Source organism: Salvelinus alpinus, chromosome 11 (genome assembly GCF_045679555.1).
Source record: "Salvelinus alpinus chromosome 11, SLU_Salpinus.1, whole genome shotgun sequence".
In the NCBI taxonomy this organism is placed as follows: domain Eukaryota; kingdom Metazoa; phylum Chordata; class Actinopteri; order Salmoniformes; family Salmonidae; genus Salvelinus; species Salvelinus alpinus.
Genome location: NC_092096.1, coordinates 15,448,424 through 15,474,349, shown reverse-complemented (window position 1 = coordinate 15,474,349; position 25,926 = coordinate 15,448,424). Strand labels below are relative to the sequence as shown.

The following is a 25,926-nucleotide window of genomic DNA, read 5'->3' as shown; positions in this document are numbered from 1 at the left end:
TGTATCTTTATGGCCATGTGGGTCTCTCTCTAACCCTGTATCTTTATGGCCATGAGGGTCTCTCTCTAACCCTGTATCTTTATGGTCATGTGGGCCTCTCTCTCTGACCCTGTATCTTTATGGTCATGTGGGTCTCTCTCTAACCCCGTATCTTTATGGTCATGTGGGTCTCTCTCTAACCCTGTATCTTTATGGTCATGTGGGTCTCTCTCTAACCCTGTATCTTTATGGTCATGTGGGTCTCTCTCTCTAACCTTGTATCTTATGGTCATGTGGGTCTCTCTCTAACCCTGTATCTTTATGGTCATGTGGGTCTCTCTCTCTAACCCTGTATCTTTATGGTCATGTGGGTTTCTCTCTCTAACCCTGTATCTTTATGGACATGTGGGTCTCTCTCTAACCCTGTATCTTTATGGTCATGTGGGTCTCTCTCTAACCCTGTATCTTTATGGTCATGTGGGTCTCTCTCTAACCCTGTATCTTTATGGTCATGTGGTTCTCTCTCTCTAACCCTGTATCTTTATGGTCATGTGGGTCTCTCTCTCTCTAACCCTGTATCTTTATGGTCATGTGGGTCTCTCTCTAGCCCTGTATCTTTATGGTCATGTGGGTCTCTCTCTCTCTAACCCTGTATCTTTATGGTCATGTGGGTCTCTCTCTCTAGCCCTGTATCTTTATGGTCATGTGGGTCTCTCTCTCTCTAACCCTGTATCTTTATGGTCATGTGGGTCTCTCTCTCTAGCCCTGTATCTTTATGGTCATGTGGGTCTCTCTCTCTCTAACCCTGTATCTTTATGGTCATGTGGGTCTCTCAATTCAATTCAATTCAATTCAAGGGGCTTTATTGGCATGGGAAACGGGTCTCTCTCTCTAATCCTGTATCTTTATGGTCATGTGGGTCTCTCTCTCTAACCCTGTATCTTTATGGTCATGTGGGTCTCTCTCTAACACTGTATCTTTGTCTCTGTCCCTCTCTCTCTTCAGTTGCGCTCTGCAATGTACAATCATTTCACAGGGAGATTGGTTTCTGCCTTATTGACCTCTGACCCTTTCTCTCTCCGTCGGTCTCCAGTTCTGCTGTGTCTCCTGTGTGTCCTGTCTTCCCTGGTGGATCTAACCACCGCCTGTCCTCCGACCTGCCTCTGCAACGCCACCGACGTAGACTGCAGCGGGCGTGGCCTGCTCTCCATGCCCGCCCTCACCCATCTCCCCGTCACCGTCCGCACCCTCCTGCTGCCCAACAACCACCTCTCCTCCCTGGGCCCAGGGTCCTTCGCTAACCTCACCTCCCTGGAGCGACTGGATCTCTCCAACAACTACCTGGATGATCTACCCCCGGCGCTCTTTAAGGACCTGGGGAATCTATCAGATCTGACCCTCCACAACAACAGTCTCAGGGCCTTGGATAAGGATCTCTTCCAGGGGCTGGTGGGGCTGAGGAAGCTAGATGTCTCCCTCAACGGGCTGTCTGATGTCCCCCTGGGTCTGCTGGATGAGCTGCAGGGGCTGATGTGGCTCTCCGTGGCTGGGAACAGGCTCCATGCCCTGGACAGAGCAGCCTTCGAGCCCCTAGCTAACCTCCAGTATCTTCAGCTGGGGGCTAACCCCTGGGAGTGTGACTGCAACCTGAGGGACTTCAAGCACTGGATGGAGTGGCTGCTGTACAGAGGTGAGAGACTGAAGGGTTGGTTTGGGGTCAGGGTCAGGGTTGGTTTGGGGTCAGGGTCAGGGTTTGTGAAGGAGGGAGGGTGAGAGGGTGGAGGGGTCTCCTGTATGTTTAGAATTACTTCCTGTAAATGATACAGTCTTTACTTTACTGTACTCAAGTCGACTCTTCTACACTCTACTAACTACTTACTGCTAAGCAGTCCTTTGGGAATCCACCTGTGTATTTCTATATACTCTACCCCAGTTAGGAGTTGGTTTGGTGGGGTAGATTTAGAGGAGAGTCTCAGGTTTTACAGGCCTATGGCAATGTCAAAGAATCTCCTTTCTTGGAGATGTATATCCATGTCTAGCTCGGTGACCTCATTGCTGCTATCGCTGCATTTCTGTTGCATGCCTCCTAGTACTTTCAATGTGTCTTCATTGCACATTTATACATCCCACTTAATGACACACATTGTACCTAATTGGTTCACTTGTACATTTTTTGTACTCTTTTATTTGCACAACTGGTCAGATGCTAAGTGCATTTCGTTGTACTTGTACTTGTTCAATGACAATAAAGTTGAATCTAATCTAATATTCTAGCCAAAGTGATCTCCTTCTGTTGTGGCATTGTAACAGACAGGAACCGTCCTAACAGACAGGTACCGTCCTAACAGCCAGGTACCGTCCTAACAGACAGTCCTAACAGCCAGGTACCGCCCTAACAGCCAGGTACCGTCCTAACAGACAGGAACCGTCCTAACAGCCAGGTACCATTCTAACAGCCAGGTACCGTCCTAACAGACAGGTACCGTACTAACAGACAGGTACCGTCCTAACAGCCAGGTACCGTCCTAACAGCCAGGTACCGTCCTAACAGACAGGTACCGTCCTAACAGCCAGGTACCGTCCTAACAGTCAGGTACCGTCCTAACAGACAGGTACCGTCCTAACAGCCAGGTACCGTCCTAACAGACAGCCGTAGCTTTTAGCCCTCATGATTTTCTAATGCCCTCTCTCCATGTCCTGACCCATCGTTACATCCCCGTCTCGGACAGTGAAAACCTACCAGCTCTGAGACTTACATCCCCGTCTCGGACAGTGAAATCCTACCAGCTCTGAGACTTACATCCCCGTCTCGGACAGTGAAAACCTACCAGCTCTGAGACTTACATCACCGTCTCGGACAGTGAAAACCTTCCAGCTCTGAGACTTACATCACCGTCTCGGACAGTGAAAACCTACCAGCTCTGAGACTTACATCCCCGTCTCGGACAGTGAAAACCTACCAGCTCTGAGACTTACATCCCCGTCTCGGACAGTGAAAACCTACCAGCTCTGAGACTTACATCCCCGTCTCGGACAGTGAAAACCTACCAGCTCTGAGACTTACATCCCTGTCTCGGACAGTGAAAACCTACCAGCTCTGAGACTTACATCACCGTCTCGGACAGTGAAAACCTACCAGCTCTGAGACTTACATCACCGTCTCGGACAGTGAAAACCTACCAGCTCTGAGACTTACATCACCGTCTCGGACAGTGAAAACCTTCCAGCTCTGAGACTTACATCACCGTCTCGGACAGTGAAAACCTACCAGCTCTGAGACTTACATCCCCGTCTCGGACAGTGAAAACCTACCAGCTCTGAGACTTACATCCCCGTCTCGGACAGTGAAAACCTACCAGCTCTGAGACTTACATCCCTGTCTCGGACAGTGAAAACCTACCAGCTCTGAGACTTACATCCCCGTCTCGGACAGTGAAAACCTACCAGCTCTGAGACTTACATCCCCGTCTCGGACAGTGAAAACCTACCAGCTCTGAGACTTACATCCCCGTCTCGGACAGTGAAAACCTACCAGCTCTGAGACTTACATCCCCGTCTCGGACAGTGAAAACCTACCAGCTCTGAGACTTACATCCCCGTCTCGGACAGTGAAAACCTACCAGCTCTGAGACTTACATCCCCGTCTCGGACAGTGAAATCCTACCAGCTCTGAGACTTACATCCCCGTCTCGGACAGTGAAAACCTACCAGCTCTGAGACTTACATCCCCGTCTCGGACAGTGAAAACCTACCAGCTCTGAGACTTCTCGGCTTCTCGGCTTCTCGCCCGGGGAGAATTTACTCCACACTCTTACAAGGGAATACCATAAATCGACAGCTAGATAAACTAAATGGTTGAAAAATAAAGCTGACACTTCCAGTAGTAAACTGTCAGAAGGACCGGCGCATCCCTCTTCAGTATTTATGAGGCCATTTAAAGTGACGGAGAGAGAGTGTAGGCAGGTCCGTGTGTGTGTGTGTGTGTGTGTGTGTGTGTGTGTGTGTGTGTGTGTGTGTGTGTGTGTGCGCGTGTTTGAGGTGACGAAGTGAGAGAGCATGGTCCATGTTTTCACCCATGTTCCTGATACCCATCTGCCCCCACATCACATCCGGGAGAGGAGAGGGGGAGAGGGAGAGCATATACCCAGAGACAGGCCTCAGATTGGGGCTCTTCTCCCCGCTGGATCCCCTCTATTCCTGGAGCTTCTGTTAGTACCCTTCCTTTAGAAGGAGTAGCTGGGGCCAAGTCATCTGTTTCAACCACAGTATGAGTGGGCGTGTTTGTTGGTAAATAAAATGGTTCCGTTGCAAGACGTTCATCCCTGACACATGTTGAGACAAACGCGGCATGTGCCCTCCCTCCCTCCCTCCCTCCCTCCCTCCCTCCCTCCCTCCCTCCCTCCCTCCCTTAGGGACAACAAATGAGTCACCTAATCCTTATGTTGACTGAGACACACACCCCCTCACACACATAGCTAGATCTTCCCCTGAGGCACGTCCACACCCTGGTCCAGACACTCGCTGTAGCTATGATGTCATCTCATCAATTATCCAAGGGCTTTAGTTGAGGCCATCTCCGATTCAACATGGAAAGACTGACATATTAGAGGGCTTCACCGATCCTGTCAGACAGTTATACAGCCAGCAGACCCTGAGTGTCAGTCAGACAGAGAGCAGTCACTGTAGAGTGGAGTGGAATTGTTGCATGCTAGCTGTGACCTTCCCTTGGTTCCACCATACACCCCCCATGGCTCCACAATGGCTGCCAGTTGCCATTTATTTGTATTCATTCTGATGAAACTGCAGACTTGTTTACTTACCAGGAGGATGATGACTGATGTGTGGTGGTAATTCTCTCTCTCTCACTCTCTCTGTCACTCTGTCTCTCTCAGTCTCTCTGTCTCTCTCTGTCTCTCTCTCTCTCTGAATACCATCTGATGCTTTTACTCTGAATAACATTTTATTTTTCTCTGTCCCCTTCTCTCTGCCCTCTATCCCCCCTCTCTCCCCTCTCTCTCCCCTTCTCTCTGTCCTCTATCCCCCCTCTCTCCCCTTCTCTCCCCTTCTCTCTGTCCTCTATCCCCCCTCTCTCCCCTTCTCTCTCCTTCTCTCTGTCCTCTATCCCCCCTCTCTCCCCTTCTCTCTCCTTCTCTCTGTCCTCTATCCCCCCTCTCTCCCCTTCTCTCCCCTTCTCTCTGCCCTCTATCCCCCCTCTCTCCCCTTCTCTCTCCTTCTCTCTGCTCTCTATCCCCCCTCTCTCCCCTTCTCTCCCCTTCTCTCTGCCCTCTATCCCCCCTCTCTCCCCTTCTCTCTCCTTCTCTCTGCCCTCTATCCCCCCTCTCTCCCCTTCTCTCTCCTTCTCTCTGTCCTCTATCCCCCCTCTCTCCCCTCTCTCTCTCTGCCCTCTATCCCCCCTCTCTCCCCTTCTCTCTCCTTCTCTCTGTCCTCTATCCCCCCTCTCTCCCCTTCTCTCTCCTTCTCTCTGCCCTCTATCCCTCCTCTCTCCCCTTCTCTCTCCTTCTCTCTGTCCTCTATCCCCTTCTCTCCCCTTCTCTCTGTCCTCTATCCCCCTCTCCCCTCTCTCTCTCTGTCCTCTATCCCCCCTCTTCCCCTCTCTCTGTCCTCTTTCCCCGCTCTCCCCCCTCTCTCTCTCTCCCCTTCTCTCCCCCTCTCTCTGTCCTCTATCCCCCCTCTCCCTCTCTCTATCCCCTTCTCTCTGTGCTCTATCCCCCTCTCTCTCTGTCCTCTATCCCCCCTCTCCCCTCTCTCTCCCCCTCTCTCTGTCCTCTTTCCCCGCTCTCCCCGCTCTCCCCCCTCTCCCCTTCTCTCCCCCTCTCTCTGTCCTCTATCCCCCCTCTCCCCTCTCTCCCATTCTCTCCCCCTCTCTCTGTCCTCTATCCCCCCTCTCCCCTCTCTCTCTCCCCCCTTCTCTCTGTCCTCTATCAGGTGGTAAGGTAGATGGTGTGGAGTGTACCCTCCCTAAGGACCTGCGAGGGCGGGACATCCGTGGCGTTCCAGTGGAGATGTTCAACTACTGCCTCCAACTGGATGACGAGAACAGAGGAGGAGGGGGGACGCGGAGCGGAGGAAAAGAAGGCTCGTCCCCGCCCTGCGGCCGAACTACCGGCCCCGGAGGCACCGGCGGAGCCCCCACATCCGAAGTCCCCGCTGCGGGCGACCTGGTGCCCGTCCCGGACTGTGTGCGGCGGCGCTACCAGCCGGTGAGCGTGCGCAGGGCCATCGGGACGGTGGTGATAGCCGGGGTGGTGTGTGGCATCGTGTGTATCATGATGGTGGGGGCAGCGGCCTACGGATGTATCTATGCCTCGCTCATGGCCAAGTATCAACGAGAGCTGAAGAAGAGGCAGCCGCTGATGGGAGACGGGGAGGGCGACGCAGACCCTGAGGACAAGCAGATCTCCTCTGTGGCATAGAGGGGTCAGGGGTTGGAGGTCAGGGGGCAGGGTTGAATTATTCCTCCTCTCCCTCCCTTTTCTTCTCTCTGGATGCTGTCCTACTGCGCCGCTTCTCCTCCTCCTCCTCCTCCTTCTCCTCCTCCTCCTCCTCTCCCCCTGAAACTAACCAGCTCCTGCTACTGACTTCTCTATCTCCACCAAACGACAATCACAATGGGTCCTCTCCTCCGTTCTGAACCCTGTTCTCATTCTGAGATGAGATGAGACAGACATGAACGTGTCAGACCACTAGACAACCGTCTGATAGGGTGATCAACAAACTCTGAACCTTCAATGACCCTTCTCTATCCCTCAGCCCAGAAACCCCACAGCCCCGCAGAAACAAGAACTGGGTCTGGTTTGGTCTGGACTGGTCTGATTTAGCATGGTCTGGTCTGGCAGGACATGGTGGAGGGATGGCCTGGTTCTCTCTGTCCTCTCCCTCCTGTTGTTCTCTGAGATGGAGGGATGGCCTGATTCTCTCTGTCCTCTCCCTCCTGTTGTTCTCTGAGATGGAGGGATGGCCTGGTTCTCTCTGTCCTCTCCCTCCTGTTGTTCTCTGAGATGGAGGGATGGCCTGATTCTCTCTGTCCTCTCCCTCCTGTTGTTCTCTGAGATGGAGGGATGGCCTGGTTCTCTCTGTCCTCTCCCTCCTGTTGTTCTCTGAGATGGAGGGATGGCCTGGTTCTCTCTGTCCTCTCCCTCCTGTTGTTCTCTGAGATGGAGGGATGACCAGACGCTCAGAGGGATATTTAAAAAAAACAAGGGATTAAAAGATGCTGCTATTGTCTTTTATCCCTCCCTCCGTTTTATCCCTCCATCCCTGTGTTCCCACCTGCTGTAAGAGTACACAACCGTTGTGGGGACTTCTCCTCTTCCCTCCTCCTCCCTCCCTCCCTCCCTCCCTCCCTTTCATCCCTCTGTTCCCACCTTCTGGAGGAACACACACCCGTTGTGGGGACTTCTCTCCTCTCTTCCCTCCTCCTCCCTCCCTCCCTCCCTTTCATCCCTCTGTTCCCACCTTCTGGAGGAACACACACCCGTTGTGGGGACTTCTCTCCTCTCTTCCCTCTCTGTGTAATCTCCATGGATGGACATCAACCTCTCCTACTAACGAGCAGGATCTTCCCCCAGCCCTGAATTGTCTGGACAAACAAAGCGTATATGATTCTATACTGCTCTATGGTTTAGATGATTTAATATGACCTCTGTTACATGCAGTGACCCAACTCCTGGTTGTTGATAAACATTCATTTGGTCCCGTGTCAGTTTTTCATTTGGTTTTGTTGGTTTTGTTTGGGTGATAACCTGATATCCTGTAACGTTTTAGAGCTGGTTAGATTTGCTCTGACAAAACCCTACCGGTATACAGTCTTGCTAGCGATGTTGGTAACAAAAAGGTAGCTACTAACTGAATCCAGTTGTGTTGTTGTTAAATGGGTAATAACCCACGTACAGTACCACAGTTCTCTGTGAAGTGGAATGAGACCAACGGAATACTACCCAGGATTCCATAGTAGCTTGGGAGGCGTGTCTTGATAACAGATCTTAATATGATGGTAGATAAACAGGCGGATAGTGATGAAAGAGAACTAGAGACAGATCAAATGGGATGAAATGGGAGGTATGGGATGTATGGGATGTATGGGATGTATGGGATGTATGGGGATGTATGGGATGAATGGGGATGTATGGGGATGTATGGGGATGAAATGGGATGTATGGGGATGTATGGGATGTATGGGATGTATGGGATGTATGGGATATGGGATGTATGGGATGAAATGGGATGTATGGGATGTATGGGGATGTATGGGGATGAAATGGGAGGTATGGGGATGTATGGGATGAAATGGGAGGTATGGGGATGTATGGGATGAAATGGGATGAAATGGGATGAAATGGGAGGTATGGGGATGTATGGGATGAAATGGGAGGTATGGGGATGTATGGGATGAAATGGGATGAAATGGGATGAAATGGGATGTATGGGATGTATGGGATGAAATGGGAGGTATGGGGATGAAATGGGATGTATGGGATGAAATGGGATGCACCCTATTCCCAATGCAGTGCACTACTTTTAGCTAGAGCCCTATGGGGCCATTTGGGACACATGTTATAAGGAAAGAGGGAATACGAAGAGTCTATAGTTCAGAATGATAAAGTACTTTTCCATATGAAGTCCTTGTTATTTGCCTCATTAATCTATGTTTGTTTACTTTGTTTGTAATGTTGCTTACTTACTAATTACCGGTATGTGTTCTGTTGTTCCTTTAGCATCATAGCAAAACATGTGATCATGTGACCTAGAGGGACAGGAAGTAGGAAGTAGAATCTGTGTTGAGGGACCAATCATTGATCAGGTTTGCTGTCGCGGTGGTAAAATCATTTGGGTTTGGGCCATAGGGATGTGATAAATCATTTGGGTTTGGGCCATAGAGATGTGATAAATCATTTGGGTTTGGGCCATAGAGATGTGATAAATCATTTGGGTTTGGGCCATAGAGATGTGATAAATCATTTGGGTTTGGGCCATAGGGATGTATTAGAGAGATCATCTTCTATCTTTCCAATGGTCACTTCTGGGACAGCAAGAACATCCTCTAAAACTGTCATGTCGTACCACCCATGTACCACCCTGTACCACCCATGTACCACCCCATACCACCCTGTACCACCCCGTACTACCCTGTACCATCCCGTACTACCCTGTACCACCCTGTACCACCCATGTACCACCCTGTACCACCCATGTACCACCCCATACCACCCTGTACCACCCCGTACTACCCTGTACCACCCCATACCACCCCGTACTATCCCGTACCACCCTGTACCACCCTGTACCACCCCGTACTATCCCGTACCACCCTGTACCACCCTGTACCACCCCGTACTATCCCGTACCACCCATGTACCACCCTGTACCACCCATGTACCACCCCGTACTACCCTGTACCACCCTGTACCACCCCGTACTATCCCGTACCACCCTGTACTACCCTGTACCACCCTGTACCACCCCGTACTATCCCGTACCACCCCGTACTATCCCGTACCACCCATGTACCACCCTGTACCACCCTGTACCACCCTGTACCACCCCGTACCACCCCGTACTATCCCGTACCACCCCGTACTACCCTGTACCACCCTGTACCACCCCGTACTATCCCGTACCACCCTGTACCACCCATGTACCACCCCGTACTACCCTGTACCACCCCGTACTATCCCGTACTATCCCGTACCACCCCGTACTACCCTGTACCACCCTGTACCACCCCGTACTATCCCGTACCACCCTGTACCACCCATGTACCACCCCGTACTACCCTGTACCACCCTGTACCACCCTGTACCACCCCGTACTATCCCGTACCACCCCATACTACCCCGTACTACCCTGTACCACCCCTTACTACCCTGTACCACCCATGTACTACCCCGTACTACCCTGTACCACCCCTTACTACCCTGTACCACCCATGTACTACCCCGTACTACCCTGTACCACACCATACTACCCTGTTACACCCCGTACTACCCTGTACCACCCCTTACTACCCTGTACCACCCATGTACTACAGTGTGTAGTGTTGATGGATCCAGATCCATGCAACAATATCATAATCAATATTAACATATATCAAGTTTCACTATACAGCTCTGGTATGAAATAAAGACTGTCAGGGGGGAGGGAGGGAGAGACAGAGACAGAGACAGAGAGAGACAGAGACAGAGACAGAGAGAGAGAGAGAGAGACAGAGAGAGACAGAGAGAGAGAGAGACAGAGAGAGAGACAGAGAGAGACAGAGAGAGAGAGAGAGACAGAGAGAGAGAGAGACAGAGAGAGAGAGAGACAGAGACAGAGAGACAGAGACAGAGAGATAGAGACAGAGACAGAGACAGAGACAGAGACAGAGACACAGAGAGAAGCCCTGATATGGATGGTATGGTTTAAATGGAGGATATAAGCCTGTGACACACACACACAAAGTAGTCAATCCTGTAAGGAGACAGTTGTGTGTTAAGCCATCATACCTCATGCTGCTCCAACACTATCATACTGTATCTCTCATCCTGCAAGAATCAACTCTCTCTCTGTCTGATTTCCTCCCTTTTTCTCTCTCTGTTATTATTAGGAAGGGTCATGGTTGATATAATACTAATAGGAATGTATAGGAGCAGTATATTTACATACTCCCTGTCAACATTATAATTACCAAAGGACTAAATCCACAGAAAGCTGAATCCAACACGTGTACGCAGATCTGGGTAGCAACAGTGCCACCCAGAGGTAGAAGGGAGCATAGCATGGTGCACGAAAGGAACTGGCGTGTGTGAATGAGGAAATATCAAATCATTCTTTGACCTTGAAATAACGTGAGAAAAAGAGCAATTTTATGTGTGACAATATTATATATATATATTTTATATTTTATATATATATATATATATATAATTTTCGTCTCTTCTTTCTTCATTCTGAATTAAACACGAGATTTGATCAGGGTGCTTCAACAACCTCGCTGCTTTGAACGGTCTCAATGCCTAAGACGTCTGTACGCGCTGTCAGAGTTCCTATATGTTTGTCGTTAACTCATTACATATCCAAAACAAGTTCTATATAATAGTACATATGTATCAAGTAATATAATACAATGTCTAGACATTTTCTGAACAGTGTCTTCTGAATAAAATTAAAAAATTATTACTGAAATAAGTCGAAAGCATAAGAGCGATGAGTTGCTATAAAACCCTGTCGTCTTTATTGTTGTGTTGATTGTGGTAAATACTATTATAACATGAACTAACTATCCCCGAAGATAAGGATTATGGGTGATGAAATGACCCTGCTGCGTTCCTGTCAGTGCAGCTCGTAGTATAATACTGGTTTACGCATTCACATAGACCGTTGCAATGCTGTCACTGAGAATCAAGGCTGCGACGCACATGTGTAGTGTACTATAGGAGGATTTTCCTCAACTAACCAACTGTCAATCAACAAGGGTCATCAACAACAATAAAACACTAACGTTATATTGAACGCATCCCCAAAGACAGGATGGCTCTAACCTGATCCCAGATCTGTTTGTTCCCTTGTCAACTTAACTTATTGCTGTCATTGTCAAGCTAAACATGTTTTAGCGTGACAACGAGTGACAAGTAGTTGGCATGATGGCACCAACAGACTGGTACTCAGGCTAGCACGGCTATGATCTAGTGGTTAATAATCCCTATTAATGTGAATACAGGCCGGCGTCCCAAATAGCAACCTATTCCTTACATAAGGCACTACCTATGACCAGAGTGTGAGCACTAGATAGGGAATAGGGTTGCCATTTGGGACGTAACCCAGGTCTGGGATCTGTTGGTATGGATGAAGCACAATGATGTGGCTGTTGTTTATACTCATGTTGGGAGAAAAAAGATAGAAAGAGAGAGAGCGAGAGAGATAAAGTGAGAGAGAGAGAGAGAGAGAGAGAGAGAGAGAGAGAGAGAGAGAGAGAGAGAGAGAGAGAGAGAGAGAGAGAGAGAGAGAGAGAGAGAGAGAGAGAGAGCGTTGCCCCTTGAAGTGGGCCTGGATGAATCTCCTCTATTCTGCTTTATTATTTAATTTTACCTACCATTCATTTATTCTATATTTTATTATCTATCTATTTATTTACCTATCTGTCGTTTTTTTCTAAGATTGTTATAATGAACCTATAAAGGGATGATACTAAAATGCTTCTTTATTTTTTGCTCAAGATAACAAGCTGTTTGAAATAACATTTGTGGGCTGTGTATAAAAAAATGTTGAAATGTTTAAAAAAATGAATAAAGAATGTATTTCCTTAAGATGTTTTGTCTGGAATAAGAATTTATAGAGCATTTATAAAGTCCTCATAAGCATTCATAACGTCCTCATAAGCATTCATAACGTCCTCATAAACATTCATAAAGTCCTCATAAGCATTCATAAAGTCCTCATAAACATGAATAAAGTCTCATAAGCATTCATAACATCCTCATAAGCATCCATGAGTCTTCATAAACATGAATAAACTCTCATAAGCATTCATAAAGTCCTCATAAACATGAATAAAGTCTCATAAGTATTCATAACATCCTCATAAGCATTCATAAAGTCCTCAAACAGTCCTCACCCAGTAAACCCTATCCTAAAGATACATACTGCATTAACCCAGTAAACCCTATCCTAAAGACACATACTGCATTAACCCAGTAAACCCTATCCTAAAGACACATACTGCATTAACCCAGTAAACCCTATCCTAAAGATACATACTGCATTAACCCAGTAAACCCTATCCTAAAGATACATACTGCATTAACCCAGTAAACCCTATCCTAAAGATACATACTGCATTAACCCAGTAAACCCTATCCTAAAGATACATACTGCATTAACCCAGTAAACCCTATCCTAAAGATTCATACTGCATTAACCCAGTAAACCCTATCCTAAAGATACATACTGCATTAACCCAGTAAACCCTATCCTAAAGATTCATACTGCATTAACCCAGTAAACCCTATCCTAAAGACACATACTGCATTAACCCAGTAAACCCTATCCTAAAGACACATACTGCATTAACCCAGTAAACCCTATCCTAAAGATACATACTGCATTAACACAGTAAACCCTATCCTAAAGACACATACTGCATTAACCCAGTAAACCCTATCCTAAAGACACATACTGCATTAACCCAGTAAACCCTTTCCTAAAGACACATACTGCATTAACCCAGTAAACCCTTTCCTAAAGATTCATACTGCATAAATAGTCTTCCTTTAACCACTCCTCTTCTGAGTTCTGTGAATTCACAAAGAACAGTCAAATAGCACACCCACCCACCCACCCACCCACGCATATTTGATTCTTTCTCTTGTTGGTGAGGCCATGCATTCTCTGCTTCACATGCTGAGCCCGTGATGGGGGAACAGAATAGCACAGTGGTCATAAAACATTCACAACACACACTTCCTTCCTGTGTGTGCGAGATGTGCCCAGTAGCTGTGTTTCTGCAGTCAGAGCAACCCCCGAGTAGACTAGTTACCTAGCTACACCATCCAAACACTTGAGAACGCACACACACACACACACACACACACACACACACACACACACACACACACACACACACACACACACACACACACACACACACACACACACACACACACACACACACACACACACACACACACACACACACTGTAAGTAGTATCCGCACTCCAAACTGCTGGAGTACCGCTGCTTGGCTGGGTGTCAAGGTTATAACACTGATTAGAGAAGTCATCAACAGGAGCCTATTCACCAATCAGCACGCTGAGCAGAAAAACATGTAGGCAGGGTTGATGTGAGGAGTTTAGTTTGACAGGGAACATAACGGAAATGGGAAAGTGTTTATGCAGATAACAAATGTGAGGATGTTCAGGTTTAGAAGTGTACTGGACGTGATTGGAGAGGATGTGGATAAGTGATGTGTGTGTGTGTGTGTGTGTGTGTGTGTGTGTGTGTGTGTGTGTGTGTGTGTGTGTGTGTGTGTGTGTGTGTGTGTGTGTGTGTGTGTGTGTGTGTGTGTGTGTGTGTGTGTGTGTGTGTGTGTGTGTGTGTGTGTGTGTGTGTGTGTGTGTGTGTGTGTGTGTGTCCAATTAGTGTGACAGATGGACACCCACTCAGGATGCAGTTCACGAGGGAGGAGCTGATCTCAGATAATTATGACAGATGAGAGTGTCAGTTACCACAGCCTGGCCAAGGAGTCTCTCTCTCTCTCCCTCACACACACACACTCTTCCTCACACACACACACACCCTTTAGTAGTAAAGAGACACTACTCAGAGAGCCATATTAAAAAGCATATTAAAAATTCTCCGTCCATAGGTGGTCCTATCCACAACCACAACAGCCAGCATGAATGGTTGTCAATCATTGCCCCACAGATACCAAAAGCAGCTTGAAAGGAGCAAAGAAAGAAAGAAAGAAAGAAAGAAAGAAAGAAAGAAAGAAAGAAAGAAAGAAAGAAAGAAAGAAAGAGACAGAGAGAGAGACAGAGAGAGAGACAGAGAGAAACACAGACAGAGACAGAGAGAGAGACAGAGAGAGAAACACAGACAGAGAGAGTCACAGAGAGAGAGAGAGAGAGAGAGAGAGAGAGAGAGAGAGAAAGAGAGAGAGAGAGAGCGAGAGAGAGAGAGAGCGAGAGAGAGAGAGAGCGAGAGAGCGAGGGAGTGAGGGAACAAGAGAGAGACAGAGAGAGCGAGAGAGAGACAGAGAGAGCGAGAGCGAGAGAGAGAGCGAGAGCAAGAGAGCAAGACAGCGAGAGAGCGATGTAAAAGAGATGATAATTGTTCCTACCTCCAGCCACTGCAGTCTTCTTGCCCACGGTGACAGTCACAGCTGTGGTGGCGATCACCATCCTCCCTGACGCCTCTGATATAGAAATAGAGACATCTTTCAGAACCCCAACACAGAGGTCCAGAGGGTTTGTACATCGTGAACACGGGGACCAAAAGGGTGCAGGGTTTTGCTCTTGCCCAGCACATACATGGCTGAATCAACTAATCAGTTAATCAAGGACTTGATAGCAACGCTTTCGGATAGCGACGAAAATCATTTGTTGAATGGAATATTATTAGTTGATTAGGTGTTAATTAACCAATGATATTAGGCCACTCTCTTGGCCATGATGACAGACACCTGTGTGTCTTTTGACACTATATAAACGAGTCAACCTGCAGTGTTTGTGATTATGCCCTGATGTAGACAGCTTGGCTGTCGAAACGTTGGACATAACAAATGATTTGCATCTGAGCTCCTAGAGTGTGCGGCTCTCCTTTATTTTCAAGATTAGAATTAGAATAACACGTGTCGGTAGTAAAACGTGCAGCCCTTTGGGACCCCAGAACCACGTTAAGAAACAGCATATCCACACATTCTAACCTGTGTGTCTGAGACCCTCCATCCACTATAGCAGGTCACACTTTACACCAAAACCTGTGTGTCTGAGACCCTCCATCCACTATAGCAGGTCACACTTTACACCAAAACCTGTGTGTCTGAGACCCTCCATCCACTATAGCGGGTCACACTTTACACAAAATGATTCAAACAAGCAAATGACATCTGGCGACAGATCATTTATGAACTCTGCATAAATGCCACGTTAATGTCATGCAATTCAATGTAACATGGTATGTGACCCATGGCACCTTATTCCCTATGAGCCCCGGTCAACAGTAGTACACTATATAGGGAATAGGGCTCTAGTGTAGTCCACTATATAGGGAATGGGGCTCTGGTCAACAGTAGTGCACTATATAGGGAATAGGGCTCTGGTCAACAGTAGTGCAATATATAGGGAATAGGGCTCTGGTCAACAGTAGTGCACTATATAGGGAATAGGGCTCTGGGCAACAGTAGTGCACTATATAGGGAATAGGGCTCTGGTCAACAGTAGTGCACTATAAAGGGAATAGAGCTCTGGTCAACAGTAGTGCACTATAAAGGGAATAGGATGTTATTAGGGATACAACAATGGCAAAGCTCACTCATGCATCTATCCATTCACTGTCAGGGAAATAACACTGTATTACTGAGATACAAACAATGACAGTACATCTAATTAGCCTCAATGAATGACTCTGTGACTGATGACTCATCGTGTGTGTGTGTGTGTGTGTGTGTGTGTGTGTGTGTGTGTGTGTGTGTGTGTGTGTGTGTGTGTGTGTGTGTGTGTGTGTGTGTGTGTGTGTGTGTGTGTGTGTGTGTGTGTGTGTGTGTGTGTGTGTGTGTGTGTGTGTGCAACCTATTCATTAGTATTCATCAGCGATATTGTTGTGAATAATGAAACTGAACCAAATAGCTCTGAGCTGTCTATTTACAATCAATATTTACAATGTAAATTAAATGTTAGCGTGTGTGTGTGTGTGTGTGTGTGTGTGTGTGTGTGTGTGTGTGGATCCGTGGAGGCTGCTGAGGGGAGGACGGCTCACAATAAGGGCTGGAACAGAGCTAATGGAATGGCATCAACCACCTGGAAACCATGGAAACCATGTGTTGGATGTATTTGATACCATTCCACTGATTCCGCTCCAGCCATTACCACGAGCCGGTCCTCCCCAATTAAGGTGCCACCAACCCCCTGTGGTGTACAGGTGCTGTATTAACTGTTTGTATTTGTCAATGAAGAGGGTGACATCATGTCTGGTTTCCCTGGTTACAGGGCTATGACTCTCTGTCTGTCTGTGTGCCCGTTTATCTGTCTGTCCGCCCGTCCATCTCTCTCTCTCCGCCCGTCCGTCTGTCCGTCCATCTCGCTCTCTCTGTCCGTCCGTCCGTCTTTCAGTCTCTCTCTCTCTCTGTCCGTCCGTCCTTCTCTCTCTCTCCGTCCGTCCGTCTGTCCGTCCATCTCGCTCTCTCTGTCCATCTGTCAGTCTCTCTCTCTCTCTCTCTCTCTGTCCGTCCGTCCTTCTCTCTCTCTCCGTCCGTCCATCTCTCTCTCTCTCTCTCTGTCCGTCCATCTCTCTCTCTCCGTCCGTCCGTCTATCACTCTCCGTCCGTCCGTCTATCGCTCTCCGTCCGTTCGTCCGTCCGTCTGCCCGTCTATCTGTCTGTCTGTCTGTCTGTCTGTCTGTCTGTCTGTCTGTCTGTCTGTCTGTCTGTCTGTCTGTCTGTCTGTCTGTCTGTCTGTCTGTCTGTCTGTCTGTCTGTCTGTCTGTCTGTCTGCTGCCTGCCTGCCTGCCTGCCTGCCTGTCTGTCTGTCTGTCTGTCTGTCTGTCTGTCTGTCTGTCTGTCTGTCTGTCTGTCTGTCTGTCTGCCTGCCTGCCTGCCTGTCTGTCTGTCTGTCTGTCTGTCTGTCTGTCTGCCCATCCGTCCGTCTGTACTGTCTCACTGGGGGGGATTGATATCAGGCATTGAGCTGCAGGGATATCAGTAGAGACAGACAGACACTACATGGTTGACTGCTAAGGCTCCCCGGGCCTGTCAGTAGAGACAGACACTATATGGTTGACTGCTAAGGCTCCCCGGGCCTGTCAGTAGAGACAGACACTACATGGTTGACTGCTAAGGCTCCCCGGGCCTGTCAGTAGAGACAGACACTACATGGTTGACTGCTAAGGCTCCCCCGGGCCTGTCAGTAGAGACAGACACTACATGGTTGACTGCTAAGGCTCCCCCGGGCCTGTCAGTAGAGACAGACACTACATGGTTGACTGCTAAGGCTCCCCCGGGCCTGTCAGTAGAGACAGACACTACATGGTTGACTGCTAAGGCTCCCCCGGGCCTGTCAGTAGAGACAGACACTACATGGTTGACTGCTAAGGCTCCCCCGGGCCTGTCAGTAGAGACAGACACTACATGGTTGACTGCTAAGGCTCCCCGGGCCTGTCAGTAGAGACAGACACTACATGGTTGACTGCTAAGGCTCCCCGGGCCTGTCAGTAGAGACAGACACTACATGGTTGACTGCTAAGGCTCCCCCGGGCCTGTCAGTAGAGACAGACACTACATGGTTGACTGCTAAGGCTCCCCCGGGCCTGCTTACAGCAGAGACAACCCACTGTCTAACACAAGTGTCTGTCTGTCTACTAGATGAAATGGTAAGTTCATACTCTAAGCGATGTACTTAGAGACACATAATGAAATGTCCTTCATCTCCTCCTTGACTATCCATGCCCCCCCCCCCCCCCCCCCTCCCGTCCACATGCATCATCCCATGGACGTCAGGAGAGAAAATGGAGAGCTTTATTAATGACTTTACAACAAGACCAGGCAGGTCAGCTCTGATACTAACAGTGAGACAACAGCCTACACAATGTATCATGCAGAGAGGGAGAGAGAGAGAGAGAGACAGAGACAGAGACAGACAGAGAGAGAGAGGTAACTTCCACAAAGCTGTGAACGATCTGAGAGACAAGGCAAGAAGGGCCTTCTATGCCATCAAAAGGAACATAAATTTCAACATACCAATTAGGATCTGGCTAAAAATACTTGAATCAGTCATAGAGCCCATTGCCCTTTATGGTTGTGAGGTCTGGGGTCCGCTCACCAACCAAGATTTCACAAAATGGGACAAACACCAAATTGAGACTCTGCATGCAGAATTCTGCAAAAATATCCTCCGTGTACAACGTAGAACACCAAATAATGCATGCAGAGCAGAATTAGGCCGATACCCACTAATTATCAAAATCCAGAAAAGAGCCGTTAAATTCTACAACCACCTAAAAGGAAGCGATTCCCAAACCTTCCATAACAAAGCCATCACCTACAGAGAGATGAACCTGGAGAAGAGTCCCCTAAGCAAGCTGGTCCTAGGGCTCTGTTCACAAACACAAACACACCCCACAGAGCCCCAGGACAACAGCACAATTAGACCCAACCAAATCATGAGAAAACAAAAAGATAATTACTTGACACATTGGAAAGAATTAACAAAAAAAACAGAGCAAACTAGAATGCTATTTGGCCCTAAACAGAGAGTACACAGTGGCAGAATACCTGACCACTGTGACTGACCCAAACTTAAGGAAAGCTTTGACTATGTACAGACTCAGTGAGCATAGCCTTGCTATTGAGAAAGGCCGCCGTAGGCAGACATGGCTCTCAAGAGAAGACAGGCTATGTGCACACTGCCCACAAAATGAGGTGGAAACTGAGCTGCACTTCCTAACCTCCTGCCCAATGTATGACCATATTAGAGAGACATATTTCCCTCAGATTACACAGATCCACAAAGAATTCGAAAACAAATCCAATTTTGATAAACTCCCATATCTACTGGGTGAAATTCCACAGTGTGCCATCACAGCAGCAAGATTTGTGACCTGTTGCCACAAGAAAAGGGCAACCAGTGAAGAACAAACACCACTGTAAATACAACCCATATTTATGTTTATTTATTTTAACTTGTGTGCTTTAACCATTTGTACATTGTTACAACACTGCATATATATAATATGACATTTGTAATGTCTTTATTGTTTTGAAACTTCTGTATGTGTAATGTTTACTGTTCATTTTTATTGTTTATTTGACTTTTGTATATTACCTACCTCACTTGCTTTGGCAATGTTAACACATGTTTCCCATGCCAATAAAGCCCCTTGAATTGAATTGAATTGAATTGAATTGAGAGAGAGAGAGAGAGAGAGAGAGAGAGAGAGAGAGAGAGAGAGAGAGAGAGAGAGAGAGAGAGAGAGAGAGAGAGAGAGAGAGAGAGAGAGAGAGAGAGAGAGAGAGAGAGAGACAGAGAGAGAGATAGAGAGAGAGAGAGAGAGAGAGAGAGAGAGAGAGAGAGAGAGAGAGAGAGAGAGAGAGAGAGAGAGAGAGAGAGAGAGAGAGAGAGAGAGAGAGAGAGAGAGAGAGAGAGAGAGAGAGAGAGGTAAAGAGAGGTAAAGAGAGGTAAAGATAGGTAGAAGCCGAGAGAGAGAGATACAGGAGAAAGAGAGAGAAGGGACTGTGAGACATGCCGGTAGGTGAGCCAGGTAGAGACAGGCTGTTTAATTGAAATACCCTCCTCGTCCTCCTGCTCAAGGTCATCCGGGCTGGAGGTGGCGCTATGGTCCTCCTCATTGCTCCTGAACACATCTGATGAGGACACCAGACCAGGACCCTTTCAGAGGCCACCACATCACACAACTACACTGGGGGACATTATGGTCCCTGAACACATCTGATGAGGACACCAGACCAGGACTGTTTCAGTGGCCTCACAGGGACATGGCAGAGACCACCACATTAAAGTACTTGAACAGAGTTGACTGTTTATACCCTCAAACCATGGGTAATGTCCTACCGATATACTAAGATCCCCAGCCGTCAGATTTATAAAGAGGGATTTACATGTGATGATCGTGATTGGGGCTGTGATCAATTCTAGACGACGGTGATTGGTCAGTGAAATGACTGCAGCTGTAGGGAGGAGGCGTGTTTTAAACATATTCTCCTCCTGACTGCAGCTGTAGGGAGGAGGCGTGTTTTAAACATATTCTCCTCCAGACTGCAGCTGTAGGGAGGAGGCGTGTTTTAAACATATTCTCCTCTCCTCCTGACTGCAGCTGTAGGGAGGAGGCGTGTTTTAACATATTCTCCTCCTGACTGCAGCTGTAGGGAGGAGGCGTGTTTTAAACATATTCTCCTCTCCTCCTGACTGCAGCTGTAGGGAGGAGGCGTGTTTTAACATATTCTCCTCCTGACTGCAGCTGTAGGGAGGAGGTGTGTTTTAAACATATTCTCCTCCTGACTGCAGCTGTAGGGAGGAGGTGTGTTTTAAACATATTCTCCTCTCCTCCTGACTGCAGCTGTAGGGAGGAGGCGTGTTTTAAACATATTCTCCTCTCCTCCTGACTGCAGCTGTAGGGAGGAGGCGTGTTTTAAACATATTCTCCTCCTGACTGCAGCTGTAGGGAGGAGGCGTGTTTTAAACATATTCTCCTCTCCTCCTGACTGCAGCTGTAGGGAGGAGGCGTGTTTTAAACATATTCTCCTCCAGACTGCAGCTGTAGGGAGGAGGCGTGTTTTAAACATATTCTCCTCCTGACTGCAGCTGTAGGGAGGAGGCGTGTTTTAAACATATTCTCCTCCAGACTGCAGCTGTAGGGAGGAGGCGTGTTTTAAACATATTCTCCTCCTGACTGCAGCTGTAGGGAGGAGGCGTGTTTTAAACATATTCTCCTCCTGACTGCAGCTGTAGGGAGGAGGCGTGTTTTAAACATATTCTCCTCTCCTCCTGACTGCAGCTGTAGGGAGGAGGCGTGTTTTAAACATATTCTCCTCCTGACTGCAGCTGTAGGGAGGAGGCGTGTTTTAAACATATTCTCCTCCTGACTGCAGCTGTAGGGAGGAGGCGTGTTTTAAACATATTCTCCTCCTGACTGCAGCTGTAGGGAGGAGGCGTGTTTTAAACATATTCTCCTCTCCTCCTGACTGCAGCTGTAGGGAGGAGGCGTGTTTTAAACATATTCTCCTCCAGACTGCAGCTGTAGGGAGGAGGCGTGTTTTAAACATATTCTCCTCTCCTCCTGACTGCAGCTGTAGGGAGGAGGCGTGTTTTAAACATATTCTCCTCCTGACTGCAGCTGTAGGGAGGAGGCGTGTTTTAAACATATTCTCCTCTCCTCCTGACTGCAGCTGTAGGGAGGAGGCGTGTTTTAAACATATTCTCCTCTCCTCCTGACTGCAGCTGTAGGGAGGAGGCGTGTTTTAAACATATTCTCCTCCTGACTGCAGCTGTAGGGAGGAGGCGTGTTTTAAACATATTCTCCTCTCCTCCTGACTGCAGCTGTAGGGAGGAGGCGTGTTTTAAACATATTCTCCTCCTGACTGCAGCTGTAGGGAGGAGGCGTGTTTTAAACATATTCTCCTCTCCTCCTGACTGCAGCTGTAGGGAGGAGGCGTGTTTTAAACATATTCTCCTCCTGACTGCAGCTGTAGGGAGGAGGCGTGTTTTAAACATATTCTCCTCCTGACTGCAGCTGTAGGGAGGAGGCGTGTTTTAAACATATTCTCCTCCTGACTGCAGCTGTAGGGAGGAGGCGTGTTTTAAACATATTCTCCTCTCCTCCTGACTGCAGCTGTAGGGAGGAGGCGTGTTTTAAACATATTCTCCTCCAGACTGCAGCTGTAGGGAGGAGGCGTGTTTTAACATATTCTCCTCCTGACTGCAGCTGTAGGGAGGAGGCGTGTTTTAAACATATTCTCCTCCAGACTGCAGCTGTAGGGAGGAGGCGTGTTTTAAACATATTCTCCTCTCCTCCTGACTGCAGCTGTAGGGAGGAGGCGTGTTTTAAACATATTCTCCTCTCCTCCTGACTGCAGCTGTAGGGAGGAGGCGTGTTTTAAACATATTCTCCTCCTGACTGCAGCTGTAGGGAGGAGGCGTGTTTTAAACATATTCTCCTCTCCTCCTGACTGCAGCTGTAGGGAGGAGGCGTGTTTTAAACATATTCTCCTCCTGACTGCAGCTGTAGGGAGGAGGCGTGTTTTAACATATTCTCCTCCTGACTGCAGCTGTAGGGAGGAGGCGTGTTTTAAACATATTCTCCTCCAGACTGCAGCTGTAGGGAGGAGGCGTGTTTTAACATATTCTCCTCCTGACTGCAGCTGTAGGGAGGAGGCGTGTTTTAAACATATTCTCCTCCAGACTGCAGCTGTAGGGAGGAGGCGTGTTTTAAACATATTCTCCTCCAGACTGCAGCTGTAGGGAGGAGGTGTGTTTTAAACATATTCTCCTCTCCTCCAGACTGCAGCTGTAGGGAGGAGGCGTGTTTTAAACATATTCTCCTCTCCTCCTGACTGCAGCTGTAGGGAGGAGGCGTGTTTTAAACATATTCTCCTCTCCTCCTGACTGCAGCTGTAGGGAGGAGGCGTGTTTTAAACATATTCTCCTCCTGACTGCAGCTGTAGGGAGGAGGCGTGTTTTAAACATATTCTCCTCTCCTCCTGACTGCAGCTGTAGGGAGGAGGCGTGTTTTAAACATATTCTCCTCCAGACTGCAGCTGTAGGGAGGAGGCGTGTTTTAAACATATTCTCCTCCTGACTGCAGCTGTAGGGAGGAGGCGTGTTTTAAACGGTTATTTTCATGACAGTCTTCATCCATAACCGTCGGTCACACGGTTATACGGTAATGCGGTTATACGGTAATTGTGCCAGCCCTAATCGTGACCACTATGTAAATGTCAAGATCTTTCAATAAGCTGTTCTACTTCCTGGAGTTGAGTGTAATTATTGTCCAGTGAGCTGCTATGGAGACTGACACGTAGAAATGTAACTAGATGACCTACAAACACAGCCTTTCTGACTGCTGAGTTACCTAAACATACACCCTGCCGTTGCACCGGACAGAATAGATGGTCAATCTCCCTGTACTGTTGTGCTTTAGTCCCAGACAGACTGTCTGGGATCTGTATTAGGTGCTTATTGTCCTGTTACAAGACAATCACAAACAGGAAAGCTATTGATTGTATCTGGGTTTATAAAAATGGAAATTCACCACAGCCACTAAGGTAGCTGGTGAGTAATGTTTAGAGAGAAGCATCCCAAATGCTACCTTATTCCCTTTGGGTCCCTGTGAACCCTGGACAAAAGTAGTGCACTACATAGGGAATAGGGTGCCACTCGGGACACTACCTAGATGAAGGGGGCTCGCTGTCTGACGCTGCTGGCGGTTGCTAGGCTGGGGGTTGCCATGGCGACTGTATCTGTGTGGGAGCAGAGAGAAAGTAGTCCCTACCTCTGGTGTTACTATTCAGTTTATTTAAACTCCACGAGGACATTGTATTAGGTGGTTATTGTACTTTTACAAGACAATCACAAACATGATAGCTATTGATCCTCTGTAGCTCAGTTGGTAGAGCATGGCGCTTTCATCATTTTGGATAAAAGTCTTTGTTTAATAGCATATACTGATCAACTGGCCAACTTGCCCTGGCCACAGAGTGGGAGAACAGAGAGAAAGTAGTCCCTACCTCTGAAAGTAGAAAGTAGTTCCTACTCCTGGTGTAACTGTTCAGTTGTTGTCCCAGACTCCATATGGGTATTATTAGGTGGTTATTGTACTGTTACAAGACAATCACAACAGTGTGTGGTGGAGCAGAGAGAAAGTAGTCCCTACCTCTGGTGTCCTCTTTGGGGATGTAGTACAGGAACTTGCCGGCGGGGTACTCTGCAGCGCGGCGATACCACACGGGGAAGTGGTCCATTGTAAAGATGTTCTCCTTGTCCGACGGAGACAGGAATTTCCTGTGAGGGGACAGAATTGGGTTTAACACCGATACAATTATTTAAGTAATCAATAAAATATTAAAAAAACATTTATGAGCATTTGTAAACATCTATAAGCATTTAAAAGGCTTTTTAATGAAAGCTATCATGAAGTGTTGCCAAAATCTTGAAATCAATTGTAAAACAAGAAGCCAGTGAAGCGCGAGGAAGGCAGGGATCTACTGGATTATAATCTACTGTCTTGGTCCTAGTTCAAATGATCTGCTGGATTATAATCTACTGTCTTGGTCCTAGTTAAAATGATCTACAGGATTATAATCTACTGTCTTGGTCCTAGTTAAAATGATATACTGGATTATAATCTACTGTCTTGGTCCTAGTTAAAATTATCTACAGGATTATAATCTACTGTCTTGGTCCTAGTTAAAATGATCTACTGGATTATAATCTACTTTCTTGGTCCTAGTTAAAATGATCTACTGGATTATAATCTACTGTCTGGGTCCTAGTTAAAATGATCTACTGGATTATAATCTACTGTCTTGGTCCTAGTTAAAATGATCTACTGGATTATAATCTACTGTCTTGGTCCTAGTTAAAATGATCTACAGGATTATAATCTACTGTCTTGGTCCTAGTTAAAATGATCTACTGGATTATAATCTACTGTCTTGGTCCTAGTTAAAATTATCTACTGGATTATAATCTACTGTCTGGGTCCTAGTTAAAATGATCTACTGGATTATAATCTACTGTCTTGGTCCTAGTTAAAATGATCTACAGGATTATAATCTACTGTCTTGGTCCTAGTTAAAATGATCTACAGGATTATAATCTACTGTCTTGGTACTAGTTAAAATGATCTACAGTGCTTCTACACCTGCATTACTAGCTGTTTGGGATTTTAGGCTGGGTGTCTGTACAGCACTTCGAGATATTAGCTGATGTACGAAGGGCTATATAAAATAAAATTGATTGATTGATTGATTGATTATAATCTGTTTTGGTACTAGTTAAAAGCTTTGACTAAACCAAAGTAGATCATTTTAAGATTGTTCTATACATCAGTTGGGGTCTATATACTGTAAACTTTAATATGAAGACCTAAACCTGGCATGAAAGTGCATCATTGTAGCTGTGTGGGTTAATATAGTCAAAATGTTTGCTTTGGGGTAAATTGAGCCAATGGTTGAGCCAATGGCAAGTTGAGCAAATTGAAGGGTATTCTTGCCGTGTGTAATGCAAGGCATTATCGCTGGGATAGGATCTACAGGATTATAATCTACTGTCTTGGTCCTAGTTAAATTAATCTACAGGATTATAATATACTGTCTTGGTCCTAGTTAAAAGCTTTGCTTCTGCAAGTGAGGAAATGCAGAAGCCAGTACATTGAAGCTTGCTTTTTTGCAACGAAAATAAACCTTTAAGACCAAAATGAACCAAAATCAGATCATTTTCTGCCATGTACTGACTTGGAGAAGACCTTTGGTCTGGAAACACAGGAGTTGGGAGGGTCACAGGTCACAAGAAGGGGTGAGGGGTACGTGGTAAAATACAGAGAAGTTAGCCAGATTCAGAAAGCAACCATGTCAGAAGAACAATGTATTGTTGAAGCAGTGTGTAGAGGGGAGAGTGGGGTAAATTGAGCCAAAGGGGTAAATTGAGCCCAAGGGGTAAATTGAGCCAAATGGGTAAATTGAGCCAAAGGGGTAAATTGAGCCAAAGGGGTAAATTGAGCCAAAGG

At 47.2% G+C, this 25,926-nt stretch overlaps 2 protein-coding genes across 2 annotated transcripts in view; one reads left to right on the top strand and one right to left on the bottom strand.

Annotated features, from left to right (window-relative positions):
- lrtm2a (leucine-rich repeats and transmembrane domains 2a) overlaps window positions 1-7,833 on the top strand; it is a 67,696-nt gene extending 59,863 nt beyond the window's left edge. The window contains exons 3-4 of the mRNA XM_071331828.1: window positions 1,073-1,669; window positions 5,926-7,833. Of these exons, the coding sequence (XP_071187929.1) occupies window positions 1,073-1,669; window positions 5,926-6,413 (1,085 nt within the window). The 3' untranslated portion in view covers window positions 6,414-7,833. The remainder of the gene's footprint in view (window positions 1-1,072; window positions 1,670-5,925) is intronic.
- Window positions 1-25,926, bottom strand: part of cacna2d4a (calcium channel, voltage-dependent, alpha 2/delta subunit 4a) — a 320,994-nt gene that overhangs the window by 229,923 nt on the left and 65,145 nt on the right. The window contains exons 24-27 of the mRNA XM_071331829.1: window positions 24,073-24,200; window positions 19,973-20,047; window positions 16,313-16,321; window positions 14,813-14,887 (exon numbers count right to left, since the gene is read on the bottom strand). Of these exons, the coding sequence (XP_071187930.1) occupies window positions 14,813-14,887; window positions 16,313-16,321; window positions 19,973-20,047; window positions 24,073-24,200 (287 nt within the window). The remainder of the gene's footprint in view (window positions 1-14,812; window positions 14,888-16,312; window positions 16,322-19,972; window positions 20,048-24,072; window positions 24,201-25,926) is intronic.